This window comes from Podarcis vaucheri (genome assembly GCF_965113315.1).
Source record: "Podarcis vaucheri genome assembly, chromosome: 13".
In the NCBI taxonomy this organism is placed as follows: domain Eukaryota; kingdom Metazoa; phylum Chordata; class Lepidosauria; order Squamata; family Lacertidae; genus Podarcis; species Podarcis vaucheri.
Window position 1 is genome coordinate 337684 of NC_138751.1, and position 18725 is coordinate 356408.

Genomic DNA, 18725 nt, shown 5'->3' on the forward strand with positions numbered 1-18725 from the left:
AAGCAACTGTTGCTGACCCACGTCATTCCGAATCTGCTGGACAGAGCCAGACAGAGGATGGGGACAGGTGGGTGTCCTGCCCCCCCTAAAAAACCATAAATCCTGGTTACTCCCATGGCTCCCCCCCCAAAAAAAATGAAGCAGCTCTGGGTGCTCAACACGCGTGTCTCCTGCTCTGCAAGGGGGGGGTGAGTGTGCCTGGCTTTGCCAGGGTTAAAAGGAGCTGAGCTGGATTCCTAGAGAGGAAAGGCAATGAAGGTGGGGGGGCAGTCCTCCAGATGAGAAGCCCCGCCTCCCTGCCACTGACGTCCCTTCCTGCAAGAGAGGGGGAGGGGGAGTTGCTGTCTTTCTGCTTTGCACCTCCTGCAACCTGGTGAGTCTCCCTTGTCTTCCGCCATGGGGTGCATTGGGGAGAAGCGGGGGGGGGATGCGTCAGGGGGTCCTGTTCAGCTCATGCAGGCGGGGAGCCCCCAACCAGCCCCATCCACACCCCAAGACACAACCACCCAATTGGCTCTGCAAAGGAACTGACAGGCAATGCAGCTGCTTCAAAACAGGAATGAATGGTGTTCTCAAGGGCTGCTGTGGGGATCAAAGGACAACAGGGAGACCCCTGGATGAGGAGAGGGAGCCCAGCCCATCATCTGCCTGCGGGATTTGGGAGCTGATTCTGATTCATCGTCAAGGTCAGCTCCACATACGTAGCAGGCATTGCAATAATCCCGGAGCACGGAGTGCCCTGTCCACGTCATCTCCATCCCAAAGGGACTGGGGCTAGCAGCCTAGGCGAGATGGAAATGGGGTGGTAGAGAAGGGGCGGTATCTGCGGTGGGGGAATGACGGGCTCCTTCTGGCTAGTTCCTCCACCTTTGTTCTCACATGTGGTTCCTAAAAGCTGTCAGCATTTGACAGTGGCTGCTCCCTGGGAGCAGATTTGAATGGCTGGCTGAACCAGATGAAGGTGGCCAATGGGTCTCAAGCCCTCAGTGAGTTAGGGACTCCCTCTGCATGCAAAGACAGGCTCTGGTGGATTGAGAGGACGAGACCCACAGTGGGTTCAACAGTTAAGAAGGGAATTTCTGCAGGTCTTGTCATCTGGTCTGTCCAGGACTTCCAGACACACGGACACACTGCCCAGGCTTGTGCCCCAGGGCAGTGACTTTGGGGCTGCAAATGCAGCCAAAACTATGTGAGAGGCAGCAGTTCTTAGTCACTGACACAACCTGAGCCTCCAGTGACCATGTTGGATCCAGGAGTATTCCCAACATTTTTGATCCGTGTGGGAGTAGTTGTTGCTGTTGCTGCTCCTGCTCTTAATTACCTGCCCTTTGCCCGAAGTTCCCACGGTAGATGGCAGCAGGAAAGTACAATATTAAAGATGTTTAAAACCAGTACAAGCATAGAAAGATTTATGGTACTTGCTTTTTAGCGCTGTCCTTTGAACCCACCCAAATGAACTTTGATTTTGCCCATTTGACCCACGGGGGGGGGGGTGGCCAGATAACGATTTGGGCCCTCAGAAAAAAGAAAAAGGTGCCCTACGCCAGCAATTTGCCTTGAGAAGCTTGGAGCTTCCAAGTGCTAGAAAACAAAACAGAAGCAGGGAAGAAATTTGTCCTGAAGTGGGGGTGGGGGAGAGCAACTCTTCAGAACCCTGGAATTAGGACCCCCACTGTTGTGTACATTACATTTGGTAAAACTGACCCACCTGTCAGTCACAGGTCTGACTTTTTTCCTCGTCTGCAAACACTGAAAGACAAGCTCAACCAGACTGATTCATCTCGCAGTTTGGTATGGTTACTTTCCTTTTTTTTTTTTTATAAAATTTTTTATTGGTTTTACAAGAGTTTTTATAACAAACAAACATAAAAGAAAAACAGACAAACAAACAAATATAATTTCAAAATGTCCTTTCATAAACTTCTTTCCTCGGACTTCCCCATACCTCCCCTTTCTGCATCCTCATGTCCAAATTTTATAGCAACTTATAAATGTTTTTTCCCATCCTAATTCATCATAGTCCTTTCTTAATCTAATCTTATATTACTGCAACCCTTTCTCTCTGTAAAATCTCGACATTCTAAACTTCATCAAGTTTATAATAGTTCTTAAGATAAATCTTAAATTTCTTCCAGTCTTCTTCCGCAGTCTCCTTTCCCTGGTCACGAATTCTGCTCGTCATTTCCGCCAATGTCATGTAGTCAATCACTTTCATCTGCCATTCTTCCAAGGTGGGTAAATCTTGTGTCTTCCAATACTTTGCGATCAGTATTCTTGCTGCTGTTGTTGCATACATGAAAAAAGTTCTATCCTTTTTTGGCACCAATTGGCCGACAATGCCCAAAAGAAAGGCCTCTGGTTTCTTAAGGAAGGTATATTTAAATACCTTTTTCATTTCATTATATATCATCTCCCAGAAAACCTTAATCTTCGGGCATGTCCACCAAAGGTGATAAAAAGTACCTTCAGTTTCCTTACATTTCCAACATTTGTTATCAGGCAAATGGTAAATTTTTGCTAGCTTAACTGGGGTCATGTACCACCTATAGACCATTTTCATCACATTTTCCTTTAAAGCACTACATGCCGTAAATTTAATACCAGTGTTCCACAACTTTTCCCAGTCAGCAGACATAATATTATGACCAATGTCCTGTGCCCACTTAATCATAACTGATTTAACTGTTTCGTCTTGTGTATTCCATTTCAACAGCAAGTTATACATTCTTGACAAATTCTTAGTATTGGGTTCTAACAATTCTGTCTCAAGTTTTGATTTTTCCACCTGGAAGCCAATTTTCCTGTCTTGTTTAAAAACCTCCATTATTTGATAATAGTGGAGCCAATCTTGTACTTTGGGTTTTAATTTTTCATGGCTCTTTAATTTCAGTTTCTCTCCATCCTGTTCTAAGATCTCACAATACTTTGGCCATCCGACCTCCATATTAACTTTCTTGTGGGCCTTAGCCTCTAAGGGTGACAACCATCTAGGGGTTTTGTTTTCCAACAGATCTTTATATCTCATCCAAACATTAAACAACGCTTTCCTTACAATATGATTTTTAAAGGCACTATGCACTTTGATTTTGTCATACCATAAATATGCATGCCAGCCAAATGCATTATTGAAACCTTCTAAGTCCAAGATATCTGTATTCTCGAGGAGCATCCACTCTTTCAGCCAGCAGAATGCTGCTGCTTCATAGTACAATTTTAAGTCCGGCAGGGCAAATCCCCCTCTTTCTTTTGCATCTGTTAAAATTTTATATTTTATTCTGGGCTTTTTGCCCTGCCAGACAAATTTCGCAATGTCTTTCTGCCACCTCTTGAAACAGTCCATCTTGTCAATAATCTGCAAAGTTTGAAATAAAAATAACATTCTAGGCAATACATTCATCTTAATCACTGCAATTCGGCCTAACATTGACAATCTCAAATTTGACCATATTTCTAGATCTTTTTTAATTTCTGACCAACATTTTTCATAATTGTCCTTATACAGATTCAAATTTTTAGATGTTAAATTAACCCCTAGATATTTCACCTTCTTAACCACCGTCAGACCTGTCTCTTCTTGAAACTTATTCTTTTCCATATCTGTTAGGTTTTTCCCTAAGACTTTAGTTTTTTGTTTATTCAATTTAAATCCAGCTACCTGTCCAAATTGTTGGATTATTTCCAACACTCTTTTTGTACTAGTGTTTGGCTCCTGCAAGGTCAAAACAAGGTCATCTGCGAACGCTCTTAACTTATAGTGTTTGGTTCCGACCTTTACACCTTTAACCTGCTGGTCGTCTCTAATCATGTTCAGCAACACCTCCAGGACCGAAATAAAAAGCAATGGGGAAATTGGGCACCCCTGTCGTGTTCCTTTTTCTATCTTAAGTTCCTCAGTTATTACATTATTTACAATCAACTTAGCTTTTTGTTCGGAATATATTGCACCCATACCATTCTCAAATCCTTGTCCTACCCCCATCCCATGAAGATTCTTTTTCATAAAACTCCACGAAATATTGTCAAAGGCTTTCTCCGCATCCACAAATATCAAAACTGCTTTAGTATTTATGTTCACCTCTAATTTTTCCAAAATGTCTATTATATTCCTAACATTGTCTGAGAGGTGTCTTTTTGGGAGAAAGCCTGCTTGGTCTCTGTGAATCTTCTCCATCAATACTCCTTTAAATCTTTTTGCTAAAATGTCTGCAAAAATTTTGTAATCCACATTCAATAACGAAATTGGGCGGTAGTTCTTCAGTTGAGTCTTTTCAGTCTCTGTCTTTGGTATGAGTGAGATATATGCTTCTTTCCACGATTCGGGTGCCTTTTTTCCCTCTAAGATCTCGTTACAAACTTCCTTTAACGGTTGTATCAACCATTCCTTTAAAGATTTGTAATATCTGGAAGTCAGTCCGTCTGGCCCTGGAGATTTGCCCAATTGCATGTCCTGAATGGCACCCTCTATCTCTTGTTCTGTTATTCTCTGGTTTAGATCCACCTTGCTATGATGAGAGATTTTTTGTAATCCATATTTATTAAGGAATTTATCTATGTCCTCTTCATTTTGTAATCCTTGGGAATAAAGTTTTTTAAAATAACTCACAAAACAATTTCTTATCTCGTTGGGTTTAGATATATTTTTTCCATCCACTTCTAGACTTGTGACTGTATTTAATTTCTGTCTTTTCTTAAGTTGCCATGCCAGAAGTTTACCACATTTGTCTGCCGACTCAAATGTCTTTTGTTTCATTTGCTTTATTTTCCATTCTATCTCTTGGTTCATCAATTCCATATATTGTGTTTGATACAACTTAATCTCCCTCAAAATCTCCTGGGACTTTGGTTTTGATCTTAATTTTTTCTCTCCTTCTTTTATCTTTTCCAAATTTTTTTCCTTTTTCTCATTCTGTTTTCTCTTCTTTATTGAATTTTGTTGAATCAAAAATCCTCGCATCACAGCTTTACTTGCGTCCCAGATCACTCTTTTTTCCACATCGCCCTTTAGATTGATTTCAAAATAGTCCTTTAGAGTTTTTTGGGCCTTCATGTGGATCTCTCTATCTCGGAATAGGGTGTCATTCATTCTCCATCTAAACTGACCAGTTGTTGTAAATTTCATTTCCATCTTCACGGCGTTATGGTCGGAACAGGTTTTTGGGCAGATTTCTACCTTCTTAATCTTCGGAGCCATTCCACTAGTAACCCATATTTGGTCGATTCTGGTCCAGGTCATCTTTGCATGGGAGAAAAAGGTTCCCTCTCTTTCAAGAGGGTTCCTTGTTCTCCAAATGTCTATTAAGTCCATATTTTCAGTCATTTCAAAGAAAGTCTTCGGGAGTCTCCCTTCTTTAGTGAGTGTCAGTCTTTGTGTCTTGTCCATGTTTGTAGAAACTACACCATTCATATCTCCCATGATTATCATATTGTATTCCAAATAATCCATCAAAGTTTCATGGAGTTTTTTGAAGAATTCTGCTTTACCTTCATTTGGTGCATAGATCCCAATTATCAAAAATTTTTCTCCTTGTACCTGAATCTCCACCGCTAAATATCTTCCTTGTTCATCTTTAAACATCATTTTTGGAGCCCACTTCTCTTTTACATAAATCACAACTCCTCTTTTTTTTACTTTGTCCGACGAAATAAATTCTTGTCCCAATTTTTTATTCATAAGCAGTCTCCTGTGTGCTCTAGTTATATGAGTTTCCTGCAAGCAAATCAAGTCCAGTTGTTCTCTATACAAAATATGGAATACTTGTCGTCTCTTCAAAGGACTGTTCATCCCATTACAATTCCAGCTAAGGAATTGCAGGGCCATCTTGTTACTTCTCTGGTATTCCTCCAACAGCTCCCAGTTGTTGTTCCTCCTCTGTTGGTGGTGGAAGATTCTGTCCAAACGAAAGGTTCAGGATGTCTATTACACTCTTTTGCTCAGCAATTGGGTCTACAGTTCCTTTCTGTAAATCTTCTTGATTTCTTTGCAGGAACCTGTCTTTATCCTGTATCGTCTTTATTTTCACCTTCTTCCCCCTATAGTCAAAAGACAGTCCCTGTGGAAATTCCCACCTGAAGAGAATGGTGTTCTTCTTCAACAGGTAAACCAAATCCTTATAAGAAGCTCTCAAGTCCAAAATATATTTAGGAATGTCTTTAAAGATCTGTATCGGTGAGTTCCCAATTTGTAAGGCCTTTTCAAAGTGCAGTCTTAGAATTTTGTCTCTTTCCTCCTTCGATCTCAAGGTAATCAGACAGTCTCTCGGCGCCTTTCTGTTCTGTCTTCTGCCCAGTCTAAATGCTGTTGTAATTTTGAATTCGTCTTCCTCTAGATCTTCCCAGGAATCAGCAAACTCTTTCGTTAAAAAGTCCGTAAGATTGTCTCCTTCGTCCTCTGGAATTGATCGTAGTTTCAAATTCCTTTCTTTTCTTTGTAGTTCCCACAATGCCAGAGTTACGTCGTGGTCATAGACCTTCCTGGCAATCGGTTCTAATTTTTCCTGGGTCTCTCCAGCAATAGTTCTGGCTTCCTCTGCAATTTGACGTGTGGCAGAATTTTCTTGTGTAAGCCTGTTTATAGATTCTGTATTCAGGTCAAGTCTTGTTGTTAAATCTGTCAATTTCTGTGAATTCTCTGTCAATTTCTTGGTATTTTCAGCCGTCTGCTTTGTTAGATTCTCCAAAGACTGGTTTATCTTAAGAAGGGCTTGCGACACTGCATCCATGGAGACTGCTGTACCTTTTTCTTGTCCTGTTGTCACTATAGGGGTTATGCCTGAGATCGAGCCTCTTTTCTTGTGTTGCTGCAGCTGTTGTTGATATTGCCTTGTCTTGACTCTCGTGCTTATCTCATCTGCTGGGCCACTCATATCTCAAGGTCGTTTCCCACGAGAGCCTTCTCCTAAAGGAAAATTCCACTGTCCCAAAGCGTAAAGGTAAAGGTAAAGGTAAAGGTACCCCTGCCCGAACGGGCCAGTCTTGACAGACTCTGGGGTTTGTGCGCCCATCTCACATTTATTGGCCGGGGGCCAGCGCTGTCCGCAGACACTTCCGGGTCACGTGGCCAGCGTGACAACGCTGCTCTGGCGAGCCAGAGCCGCACACGGAACGCCGTTTACCTTCCCGCTGGTAAGCGGTACCTATTTATCTACTTGCCCCCGGGGGTGCTTTCGAACTGCTAGGTGGGCAGGCGCTGGGACCGAGCAGCGGGAGCGCACCCCGCCGCGGGGATTCGAACCGCCGACCTTTAGATCGGCAAGCCCTAGGCGCTGAGGCTTTAGCCCACAGCGCCACCCGCGTCCCCTGTCCCAAAGCGTAGCAACTTTTAATTTACCCTCTAGAGGGAGCAAATCAAAATGTCCACAAACAAAGACAAAGAGGATTTAAGAAGCAAATTTATCGGGAGGCTTCTATATGTATATTGCAACACTTTCCCAATAGATAGAGTCCCAGCCTTCCCTGATATGTTGTGTCCACAGAGTCCCAAAACTTTGTAACAAATAAGCAATGAGACTTCCACTTTGTTACTTTCACAGGAGTCTAAAGTCAGTTCAGTGTTCCTTTGTTTTAATAACAGTTTGTGCCAGGTTGAAGGCTGCAGAGAGTTCCCTTTCCTTTAAGTTGGTCATGCAGCTTATAAAATCACTTATTCCTCCCCTCTGCCCTGCAAGCTAGAGGGGATAATCAAAGTCCAAATGTCGGATTCAAACAGTTAAAGACAATATCCCATATGGATGCAGCTCAGTAACTTTCGTTGCTTTAGTTGTCATGCAGTCGGGGGAAGGCAGACTTCCTTAATTTTCGCCTTTCCCGTTTTCAGCCTAATTTCAAGTAGTTTTGACACGAATAGAAGTTCAATCTTACTCACGGGTCTTTTTTGTCCAGATTATTCAGGAAGGGAATCGGCGCTCTCCACTAATGGCGACGCGGCTTCACCCTGCGGGCTGGGTAGCGATTCTCAGCACCGCGCTCCCCGTTGTCGTTCCGGAGCCTTTAAAAAGGCTCCTTCTGCGGTAAAGGGGGGCGCTTCAGGTGCCCACCGAATCTCCTTGTTCACAGGCTCCGTTCCTGTGATTTTAGGGGTCCCCCGCTTGCCGTAGCGGGTCAGACCCGAACTCGCAGAGCCGTCCTCTCTCCGGAGCTCGGAGAGGGAGCAGCCATTAGCGCTGGCGCCGAACCGGAAGTGTGTGGTTACTTTCCTTCTAGGAGGGCTGGAGGCTTACCTTTTCTTAAAGAAAGCTGAAAATCTGGCCTGTGGTAGAGTCCAATCCTGCTTCCTAGCAGGACTCATCCAACAAATTGACTGTCAGTTTAATAACGGAACAATGCATTTGCTTTGTAGATTTTGCTAGCACCTCTTTTCGGACACACAGAACTGGGCAAGAGGGGGGGGAAAGGATTCCTTCCGATCTCTTAGAGGCTTCCTGAGAGCACAGATGGATGAACAAGACTCAGCTGACCCTGAAGCAGGAAGAGGCCATGGCATTGACACTGAGAGCAGTGGGGGATTGTGGGAAAACTCCATACAGAAGATCCTGGGTGAGGAGGACACCTTGCGCTCAAATGTGCAGAGCCAGCAGTTCAGGCAGTTCTGCTCCCAGGAGGCCAAAGAACCCCGAGAACTTTGCAGCCGATTCTACTGCCTTGACCTTCAATGGCTGAAGCCAGAAAGGCACACGAAAGCTGAGATGCTGGACCTGGTGATCTTGGAGCAGTTCCTGGCTGTCCTTCCAGCAGAGATGGAGAGCTGGGTGAGGGAATGCGGAGCGGAGACCAGTTCCCAGGCAGTGGCCCTGGCCGAAGGTTTCCTCCTGAGTCAGGCAGAGGAGAGGAAGCAGGTGGAGAAGAAGCAGGTGAGAGAGACTTTGCTCTTAATTCTCCCAAGGGGCTCCAACAGGAGGGAGAACAAACCCAAATGCTCTACTAATGGCCTATTAGTGGAGCATTTTTGGATATTATAAAATTGTTGCCTCTCATTCCTTTTTCTATAATTCTGTGAATTCTTTTTGTTCTTTCAGGGAAAGGATCTGTTTGCAGCAATGGGCCCAGATTACTCTGCGGAAGAGAGGACTCCGCTGGACACAAAAGAGAGGTCACTGGGTCAGGAGGAAGGAGTCTTTTGTCCCTTTGACCCCATTCTGTTGGTTTTGAAACTAATCTCTTCATCTTTTTGTGGAAGACATTTGGGGCAAGAGCCTCAAGGAGGGGAGATGCATTTTTGCACTGCTGAAATAGGCAATGGGTACAAATGCTAACATGCACTCAGCATGTGAGGCTTGTTATAAGTAGATTCATTTCAATCAGGGTTTAGGCCCGGTTTTGGCTCAGAAACTGATTTGATCACCCTGTGTAATGACCTTTGCTGAGAGAGAGATTGGGAAAGAAGCCCCTGTTGATTCTGCTCGACCTCTCAGCAGCTTTTGGTACCATCCATCACACTCTCCTTCTGGAGCAGCTGGCTGAGTTGGGAGTAGGTGGCACAGCTTTGCAGTGGGTCTGGTCCTCCTTGGGTGGTGGTTCCCAGAGGGTGATGCTTGGGGGGGGGTGCTTTTTAGCCCCGTGGAGCCTTAAGCGAGGAATTCCTCAGGGTTCTGTTTTATCCCATATGCTACTTAACATCTACATGAAACCGCAGAGTAGGAACATCCAGAGTTTGGGAGGACATTGCCAGCAATATACTGATGACACACAATTCTACTTCTCTGTTATATCTGCAGGTGAAGCAGTGGATGTGGAGGCACTGTTTCACCTCGGAGAGAGGCAGGCACTCCTGTCTCCCCACTTACCTTTGTCTCTTGCAGGTGACAGAGTGATGCCAGAAAAACCTCCCCATCCATCTTTTCTTGGTGGCGGAGGGGAAACAATGGCTGTGGAATCAGATCAGGTAGGGGGAAGGAGCCTTGTGGGGAAAGAGGCTGAGGGGTGGGGCAGCCAGGGCGTCTCTGGGCGCAAATGAATCTCTCTCCTGTTCCTCTTTGCTTCTGTCAAAGCTGCCCTTTATGAACACTGAAAATGCCATTGGAGAAGGCTTGTCTGCTGAGAGTAATGAACAACCACCTCACCTTAACTCTCCTCCTGAATGTTGCTAGTGTTATTTAGCAGTTGTTTCAGCCAGTTTCTACAGTATGTTTATTGGTCAGTGCTAAAATATAAGGAACTTTTAAAAAACCAGTGGTGAGAATTTGCCTGCCCAGCCCCTCCAGTTGAGGGCTCCCCCCTCTTCGCCACCTCCCCAAGCCCCCGTGCAGCCCTTGGAGTTGGCTTTAGGAAATGAGGAGAGTTGTCTCTCTGCACCCTCCCAAAATACCACATAGGGAGAGGAGAGAGGGGAGCCTTCCATTTCACAAGCTAAAATGCTTGTGCAGACATACAGATTTGAAGAGCACCATGTGGAGTTTCACCCCTTTGTACAAAGATTAGTACCCAGTTTTAAAAAATAGAATAAAATAATTCCATTAAGATGCTTAGATATGCATCCATCATTAAAATGTGCAGTGAAACATTCCCCTGAAAACCACTCAGCAACTAACAGACAGGAAACAACAGAACAATGTGTGCTAGGTAATCTTTATGCTTTCTGAAAGGGAGACCTTTTCTTTCAGAGTCTAGTGTGCTTTGAGGATATAGCTGTGTATTTCACGGAGGAGGAGTGGGCGTTGCTGGATCCTGACCAGAGAGCTCTGCATCAGGAAGTCATGGAGGAGAATCGTGCAATCATGGCCTCTCTCGGTAAGGCTCCCTGTTGGATCATAATATCTGTCCTGAAATTCTTTACATTAATCTATGTGACGAACCTCTCAGATTTTGATGGAGCTCAACAGCGCCACCTACAGCATCTGGGATTCTAACACACACACCCTCAGCTCACCTTGAATAGAGGGCTGTCAACTGTTTTGTTTGTGTGAACATTTCTTTCTCTGGTTATGCCTTTTGATTAGGCTGTCAGTTTTTTGTTCTTGATTCTGTCAGATTCTGGTTGACCAAAAAGACGACTGACATTAGAGATGGAGCGGATTCTATGATTGGGCCAAACAAAACCGCAGAAAGGGCTGAAACACAGCAGAAGGGGCCCCTTCTCAGGAGGAGAGTCCTTCTTCTGGGAAATAGATCTCTTGGCTGACTCCTCAGAGGAATATGTGGGAACCCAAGCCGCCTGGGCAAGGGGCCTTCTTGAATTTAGCAGCAGCCCAGGCCAAGAAGGTTTTGGTTGACTTGCAAAGGCCTGATCCAGCACGTCCAGAAGGTCTGGAAAGCCAGGAAAGGGGGGTAGGGGGACCACCCTTGCCTCCCCCACCCTCTGAGAGGCCTCCATTTGCCCTTGAGTGGGTCACCTGGCTAGGACAGGCTCTGGGCCTTCCCACAGCCCCACAGCCCTGTTCAGCCAGGGGCAGCAGCGGGGAGGGGGCCTTAGGAAAGCACCCATGGTTCTGGTTCAAGCAGGGCTAGGAACCAGCACGATGGCCAGGGTGCCAGGGAGGATGAGAAGGAGAGCTGATCCCTTCCCTTCCCCCTCAGAGCATTCCTCATCTTGGAGCAGCCTCTTGTCCCCTCACAGGACCCAGCACAGGAGGTACCTGGTGCTGCTGAGCAGGGGAGGAAGGGGCTCTGGCAGAAGGGCTTCCAGAAGAGCTGAGCCTTCCCTTTCCCCATGGGCAGCCAGCTCAGAGGATGCCTCAGGCTCTCACACCCCCTTCCTCAACATCCAGGCCTGCCCCACCTCCTCAGACCGGGAGGACGGTGAGCTTTTTCCAGGTGAGGAGGAACGGCAGGAGGACAAGGGGGAGCATTCCCCCAGACTCTTTATGCGCCTAGACATTGAGCAGCTCCTGGGAAAGGCTGTGAGGACAGTCCATGTCCCTGAGCAGGCCCAGGCAGCAGGCAATGCCTCCATGGCCTTTCCCAAGAGCAAGGCCTGCAAGAGGGTTTCCCCTTATCCAGAAGAGTTTAAGGAGACCACCTTGCAGAAATGGTGGATTCCTGGGGCTGCTAAGGCAGCAATCTTCCCCATAAGGCAGCTAAATCCATTTGATAAGCCTGCAATGGGATTTCTTCGTGTTCCTCCCGTAGATGCCCCCATATGTTCCCTCACTCATGGATCCATGGTTTCCAGAGATGGGCAGGATCACCCCAGGAACCGTGAAGACAAAAGGGCCGAGGTTTTGTTGCTCAGATCACATGAAGCTTGTGCACAAGCCATTGAGGTCTCGGCTGCAGCTTCTTTCATGGCCAGAGCAACCTACATCTGAGCCCAGGCCCTTCTGGCAGAGGTTGGACCAGGGTTCGCCCATATCCAGCAAGGAATAGCAAAGCAAGCTAGGCCTCTGCCCATGTGGCTGATGCCTCGTTGGATGCTTGTTCAATTCGCAGCTGGAGCCAGGGCAGCAGATGTGGCAGTGCGCAGGCAGCTCTGGCTGAAACAGTGGCAGGTGGACACCAAAGCCAAGACCAGCCTGGCCAGCGACCCCTTCAAGGGGGGCCAGCTATTTGCAGAGGGGCCGGAAGATGCCCTGGTAGAGACCGGAGACAAGAAGACGGCTCTGCCTCATAAGAAGACAGAGAGAAAGAGTCAGAAAGGAAATGATTCTTCCTTTCATCTCCACAGGGGCTCATTCATTGAGACCTTAAGGCAACAAACCCTCCAGGGGAGGGGGGCAGAAGGAATGGATGTGCGCAGGGCCATGAGGGCTTACCTCACGATCACAGAGGAGTTCCGCATTACAGGGGCTCTGTTTGCTTCTTTCCAGTCTAGAACCAAGTGGCACAAGGTTTCTCCAGCATCATTGGCAGGCTGGATCCGGGGGTGGGGTGGGGTGCCCTTGGGAATCACTGCCCAATCCACCAGGAGCACAGTCAGCTCGGCATCCTTTGGGACGTGAGCTCCCCTGGGTGATATACACTTGGTCCTCTCCCTCCACCTTCATGAAACACTATAAGTTAGACACCTTCGTCTCAGCAGAGGCCTCCTTTGAGAGAAGAGTGCTTCAACAGGTGGTTAACAATGAGGAGGTCGGGCCTACAACGGCTGCCACCCGACCTGGACACTGCTGAGATACTTCCCACATCATGGATCCCAGTTTTCCCCTACAGGAGAAGTGAACATTGATACTTACCGTGATAGGTTCCTTCTATGTACAGAGAATTGGGATCCAGCCCTCTCAGGTACCTCTGTGTGCATGGGGGAGGCTATCAAACAATGGATTTCGGAGGGTGGCCTAGAAGGACATGGGACACCTTCCCCCAAGGTCCAGGGGGCTCTCCTATCTTTCCATCCCAGCCTTCTTGCTCTTCAGCACATATCAGAGTTCCCCCTCCTTCACCTGTGCTAGTTACTGGGGCCAGTAGGAATTGTCATTCAGTGAAGAGAGCAGCATGCCCCACTGAAATCACTGTTCTGTTCCTATTCTTTAGTTGTTATGTTGTGACTATACAGTTATTTGCTTAAGCATGAGTTGAACTGGAGATAGGGGGTTGTCCTGTCCCTGATGTATTCCTCAAAGCTTTAACTTCTTTTCAATGGTGAGATGGGCAGAGACCAATTTTCCCTACAGAGAAGGAACTTATCTCATTAAGTACCAACATTTGCTTCTCTCTTCATTGCAGGTAATGAATTGGAAATGAAGAAAATGGGAGACCACGACAAAGTCAAAACAGAGGAGAAGCCATATCAATATTCGGAATGCAGAGAGAGCTTGAGCCAGAGCTCCAGTTCCACTTCCTATCAAAGAAATTCCACTGGAAAGAAACGCTATCAGTGCTTTGAATGCGGAAAGAGTTTCGCTTGGCACGACTCTCTCAATTTCCATCAAAGAATTCATACAGGCAAGAAACCATATCAGTGCTTGGAATGTGGAAAGATCTTCAGTTACAAGAACAATCTCGTTTCCCATCAAAGAATTCATACAGGGGAGAAGCCATATCACTGCTTGGAATGTGGGAAGAGTTTCAGTTACAGAGCCAGTCTCACTTCCCATCAAAGAATTCATACAGGGGAGAAACCATACAATTGCTTGGCATGTGGGAAGACCTTCCGTCATAGCTGTCATCTCAAGTCCCATCTCAGAATTCATACAGGGGAAAAACCCTATCAGTGCATGGAATGTGGAAAAAGCTTCAGTAAGAGTTCTGTTCTCACTTCCCATCAAAGAATTCATACAGGGGAGAAACCATATCAGTGCTTGGAATGTGGAAAGATCTTCAGTTATAAGAACAATCTTACTTCCCATCAACGAATTCATACAGGGGAGAAGCCATATCAGTGTTTGGAATGTGGAGAGAATTTCAGTTACAGAGCCAGTCTCACTTTCCATCAAAGAATTCATACAGGGGAGAAACCATATAATTGCCTGGCATGTGGGAAGAGCTTCCGTCACAGTTGCCATCTCAAGTCCCATCTTAGAATTCATACAGGGGAGAAACCATATGAGTGCATGGAATGTGGAAAGAGCTTCAGTCAGAGGTCCAATCTCACTTCCCATCAAAGAATTCATACAGGGGAGAAACCATTTCAGTGTCTGGAATGTGGAAAGAGCTTCAGTCAGAGTTCTGCTCTCACTTCCCATCAACGAATTCATACAGGGGAGAAGCCATATGAATGCTTGGAATGTGGGAAGAGCTTCAGTCAGAAGGGCAATCTCACTTTCCATCAAAAAATCCACAGTGAGGAGAATGGGAGAATCTAGTCCAACCCACTGCAGTGCAGAAATCTCAACTGAAACATGCATGACAGATGGCCACTAAGCCCATGCTTGAGGTCTTCCAAGAAAGGACAGTCCACCACCTTCCAAGGGACTTGATTCCACTGTTGTACAGCTGTGAACATTAGAAAGGTCTTCCTGATGTTTAATTGGAATCAACTCTCTTGTAACTTGAAGCCATTGGTTCAGACCAGGAAGAAACCAGCTTGCTCCATCCCCCATGGGACAGCCTTTAGAGGTCACTATCCTATCTCCTCTAAGTCTACAAACACCCCCAGTTTCCTCAGCTGTTCCTCCTAAGTCTTGATTTCCAGAGCCTTGATCATTTCAGTCACCCGCCTCTACACACGTTCCAACTTGTCAATATCCTTCTTGAAATGTGGTGCCTAGAACTGGACACAAGACTCCAGGTGTGCTCTGACCAAGGAAGAATAGAGCAGTGGTATGACTTCCCTTGATCTGGACTGTGTGGAGATTCATTTGCCCCTTTTGAGATTACTTTGCAGCCTTGAGATTCCTTTTGCCCTATCCACAGCCACAGTTTGCTTGGCCCCTCACCCAGCTCACAGTTGTGCCAGTGAGGAAACTGAGGCACATTTTGCCCATGCCTGTTAATTATTCCACGTTGCCCCCTCTCTCCTGTGCTCCCACCTCCCGTCACTTGCACTGCCGCCACTGCCTGGATCTGCCTCTTCTCCTTGCACCAGCTCCAGACTGCTTCCAGGGGGTCAGCATTCCTAGTGAGCGGCAGGGGCTACGGTGGGGGGGGGAGGGGTCTGCTGGTGGTTTCTGGCCAGGGACACTTTGTAGATGGGGTGGAAGATGAAGGCGTTGGGAGCTCCAGATGGGGAGAGGGGGGCAGGTGGGTCAGTGGGAGAACTCCTAACATTCCTCCTGCCCCTAAAATCTGTGTGTCTTGAGCCAGCATGATTACTTGTTAATACTGTGGTATCTTGGTTCTCAAGCGCCTTGGTACTCAAACAGCTTGGAACCCAAACACTGCAAACCCAGAAGTAAGTGTTCTGGTTTGCGAACTTTTTTCATAAGCCGAATGTGCTCCGTTTTGAGTGCCGCACTCCCTTTTTGAGTGTTACGCTGAGGTCTGTCTGTTTTTGCTATTTATTTTGCGTTTTTGTTTCTGCAGCTTTTGTTTTGTTTTGGTAACTGTGTGGAACCCAGTTCAGCTACTGATTGACTGATTGCGTGACTGCAGTATATTGTTTATTGCTTTCATTTTATGGATCAATGGTCTCGTTAGATAGCAAAATTCATGTTAAATTGCTGTTTTAGGGGTTGTTTTTAAATGTCTAGAACGGAGTAATCCATTTTGCATTACTTTCTATGGGAAAGCGCACCTTGGTTTTGGAACGCTTTGGTTTTGGAACAGACTTCCAGAATGGATTAAGTCTGAGAACCAAGGTAAAAGGTAAAGGTACCCCTGCCCGTATGGGCCAGTCTTGCCAGACTCTAGGGTTGTGCGCTCATCTCATTCTAGAGGCTGGGAGCCAGCGCTGTCCGCAGACACTTCCGGGTCACGTGGCCAGCGTGACGAAGCTGCTCTGGCGAACCAGCACCAGAGCAGCACACGGAAACGCCGTTTATCTTCCCGCTAGAAAGCGGTACCTATTTATCTACTTGCACTTAGGGGTGCTTTCGAACTGCTAGGTGGGCAGGCGCTGGGACCGAGCAATGGGAGCGCACCCCGCCGCAGGGATTCGAACCGCCGACTATGCGATCGGCAAGTCCTAGGCGCTGAGGTTTAACCCACAGCGCCACCCGCATTAGCACTAAGAATAAAAAGCTTCAAAGGCTTCCAATCAACACGCTATGCTGATTGTAAATAATATAACAAAGGGGACAAGACAGGGTTGTCCCTTGTCACCATTATTGTTTATACTAGTATTAGAGGTTTTGGCTAGCAGAATCAGATTGGATGTCAAGATTGAAGGGATAACAGTGGGACACAGGACATATAAACGTAAGGCATTTGCTGATGATGTGGTGATATTGGTAGAGGAGCCTCTGATCAGGGTTCCAAAGGCTCTGGAACAGATTCATAAATTAGGAGAGGTAGCAGGCTTTAAACTTAATCGGTGAAAAAAATAAATATGAGAAACGACTGGGTAACTTACAAAGAACTATTAAAAGAGGTAGATCAAGACTTAAAATTAAAGAGTTATGAAGAAGTAAGATGACTAATAACCAATTGGTTGCAATATCACCAGCTTAATGAAGTTGGATAAAAAGAAAGGTTTTTCTCATAAAACCTCCCAATTTGAAAGAGTTGCTGGAAAATAAAAACTAAATGTATAAACTTTTAGCAGATTGGTAAACAAAAGATGGAACAGTTCAAAGCAGTGGTGATACACTGAGCAAGGGATTTTGGTTATAATATTGAGTTAGCAGCATGGGAGAAATTATTGATTACCGATCTGAAATTTACAGTATGTTATACTTTGAAAGAAAACTATATGAAAATGATGTCCCATTGGTACTTAATTAGCTAAAATGTATAAATCAATTTCTAACCTGCTGGAAATGTAAAGAGAAAGAGTGCATCTTTTATCATATGTGGTAGTTGTGTAAAAAAAAAGGCTTTATGGGAAATGATTTATAATGAGGTTTTTTTAAATGGTGAAAATAATGTTTACTAAGCAACCAGAAGCTTTTCTTTTAGGAATTTTAGGTGCAGAGATCCCGAAGGACCAGAAGAAATTGTTCATGTATGCAACCACAGTTGCCCGTACGTTGCTGGCCCAGGGATGGCAAGAAAATACCGTTCCAAACAAGGAAGAGTGGCTGTTAAAATTAATGAACTGTGCTAGATTGGCAAAACTTACAGGAGGAATCAGGAGGCAGAAAGAATCAAATTTTAATAAAGAATGGGGGAAGTACCTGTATTTGAAAAATTACTGTAAACAATTACATTCATTAGTAGGTTTGACAAAAAACTTGTAAAAATCTGAACCATGGATTGATTAAGGATTTACAATAATTGGAGTTGGTGATGAGATGCAGAATGAGAATGAAAATATAAGGATCCACAAAGGGGGGGGGGAGTTAAATGGGATATGATGTCTGAATTTTGTTTCGTTTTTGTTGTTATGGTTTGTAAAATGGAAAGTGCAAAAATACAGTGGAAAAGCTTCAAAGGCTTCCTATCTGGCCCTGCCTGTCTTTTTTGGGCTACAGCTCAGTCGGAGAGCACACAACTCTCAGTCTCGGGGTCATGGCTTTGAGCCCCACGCTGGGGAGAAGATGCCTGCATTGCAGGGGGCTGGACTAGATGACCCTCGTGGTCCCTCCCAACTCTACAATTCCATGATCCTTTGAGTCTAGGAATCAGTGCTAGGCTGCTATGATTGCTGCCTATTGAGAAGAGGGTCCATGGAGCTTTTGATGAACAGATGCCCAGGGGGAAGGCTGTGGGTTCGGGGGGTGCAGAAACAGGGGGTGCAGTCTTTGGAAAGGAGGAGGAGGAACCCCAAGGGTCCTCTAGCCCAATGCCTGGCAATGCAGGAAGGGTGTGTGTGCCATAAAGATGGAGGCAGAAAGACAAAGGTGGTTGGGAAACCTTTCCCATGATGGAGAAAAACTGACCAGGCTGGGGGTCAGCTGGACACTGGTCAGAAGTCAAGAGGTCATCCCCTCAGGGATGTCATAAGACAGTGATGGCCAAACTTGGCCCTCCAGCTGATTGGGGAATACAACTCCCATCATCCCTAGCTAACAGGACCAGTGGTCAGGGATGATGGGAACTATAGTTCCAAAACAGCTGGAGGGCCGAGTTTGGCCATCACTGCCATAAGAGTCCTCTGTAGTCTGTGGGTGGGGGCCATCCAAAGTTAGCTATTGGGGCGCAGAGTGGAGGGTTTCTGAGAGTGGGGGAGGTCACCCTATAATGGTCCATGACAGGGGTCAGCAAACGTTTTCAGCAGGGGGCCGGTCCACTGTTCCTCAGACCTTGTGGGGGGCTGGACTATATTTGGGGAGGGGAGGACAATGAATGAATTCCTATGCCCCACAAATAACCCAGAG

At 46.0% G+C, this 18725-nt stretch overlaps 1 protein-coding gene across 3 annotated transcripts; it reads left to right on the plus strand.

Annotated features, from left to right (window-relative positions):
- Positions 1–296: 296 nt before the first annotated feature.
- On the plus strand, positions 297–17853 carry LOC309517970 (uncharacterized protein). Of its 3 annotated transcripts, none has more exons than XM_082197687.1 (6): positions 297–373; positions 8336–8846; positions 9012–9093; positions 9795–9877; positions 10596–10722; positions 13594–17853. In XM_082197687.1, exons 2-6 carry the CDS (start codon positions 8430–8432, stop codon positions 14670–14672), a joined length of 1788 nt encoding a protein of 595 aa, XP_082053813.1. In that variant the 5' UTR covers positions 297–373; positions 8336–8429; the 3' UTR covers positions 14673–17853. The 3 variants fall into 3 exon arrangements, with proteins under 3 accessions (XP_082053813.1, XP_082053814.1, XP_082053815.1); XM_082197688.1 differs by having other exon boundaries at positions 8336–8840; positions 9009–9093; XM_082197689.1 differs by having other exon boundaries at positions 8336–8831.
- The last annotated feature ends 872 nt before the right edge of the window (positions 17854–18725 follow it).

What these genes read in the sequence shown, in the direction of transcription:
- LOC309517970 (XM_082197687.1), top strand. Translation starts at nt 8,430, where the DNA reads ATGGATGAACAAGACTCAGCTGACCCTGAAGCAGGAAGAGGCCATGGC. An exon ending in AGCAGGTGGAGAAGAAGCAG is followed by an intron (nt 8,847 to 9,011) that starts GTGAGAGAGACT and finishes TTGTTCTTTCAG; the next exon opens with GGAAAGGATCTGTTTGCAGC. An exon ending in TGCAATCATGGCCTCTCTCG is followed by an intron (nt 10,723 to 13,593) that starts GTAAGGCTCCCT and finishes TCTTCATTGCAG; the next exon opens with GTAATGAATTGGAAATGAAG.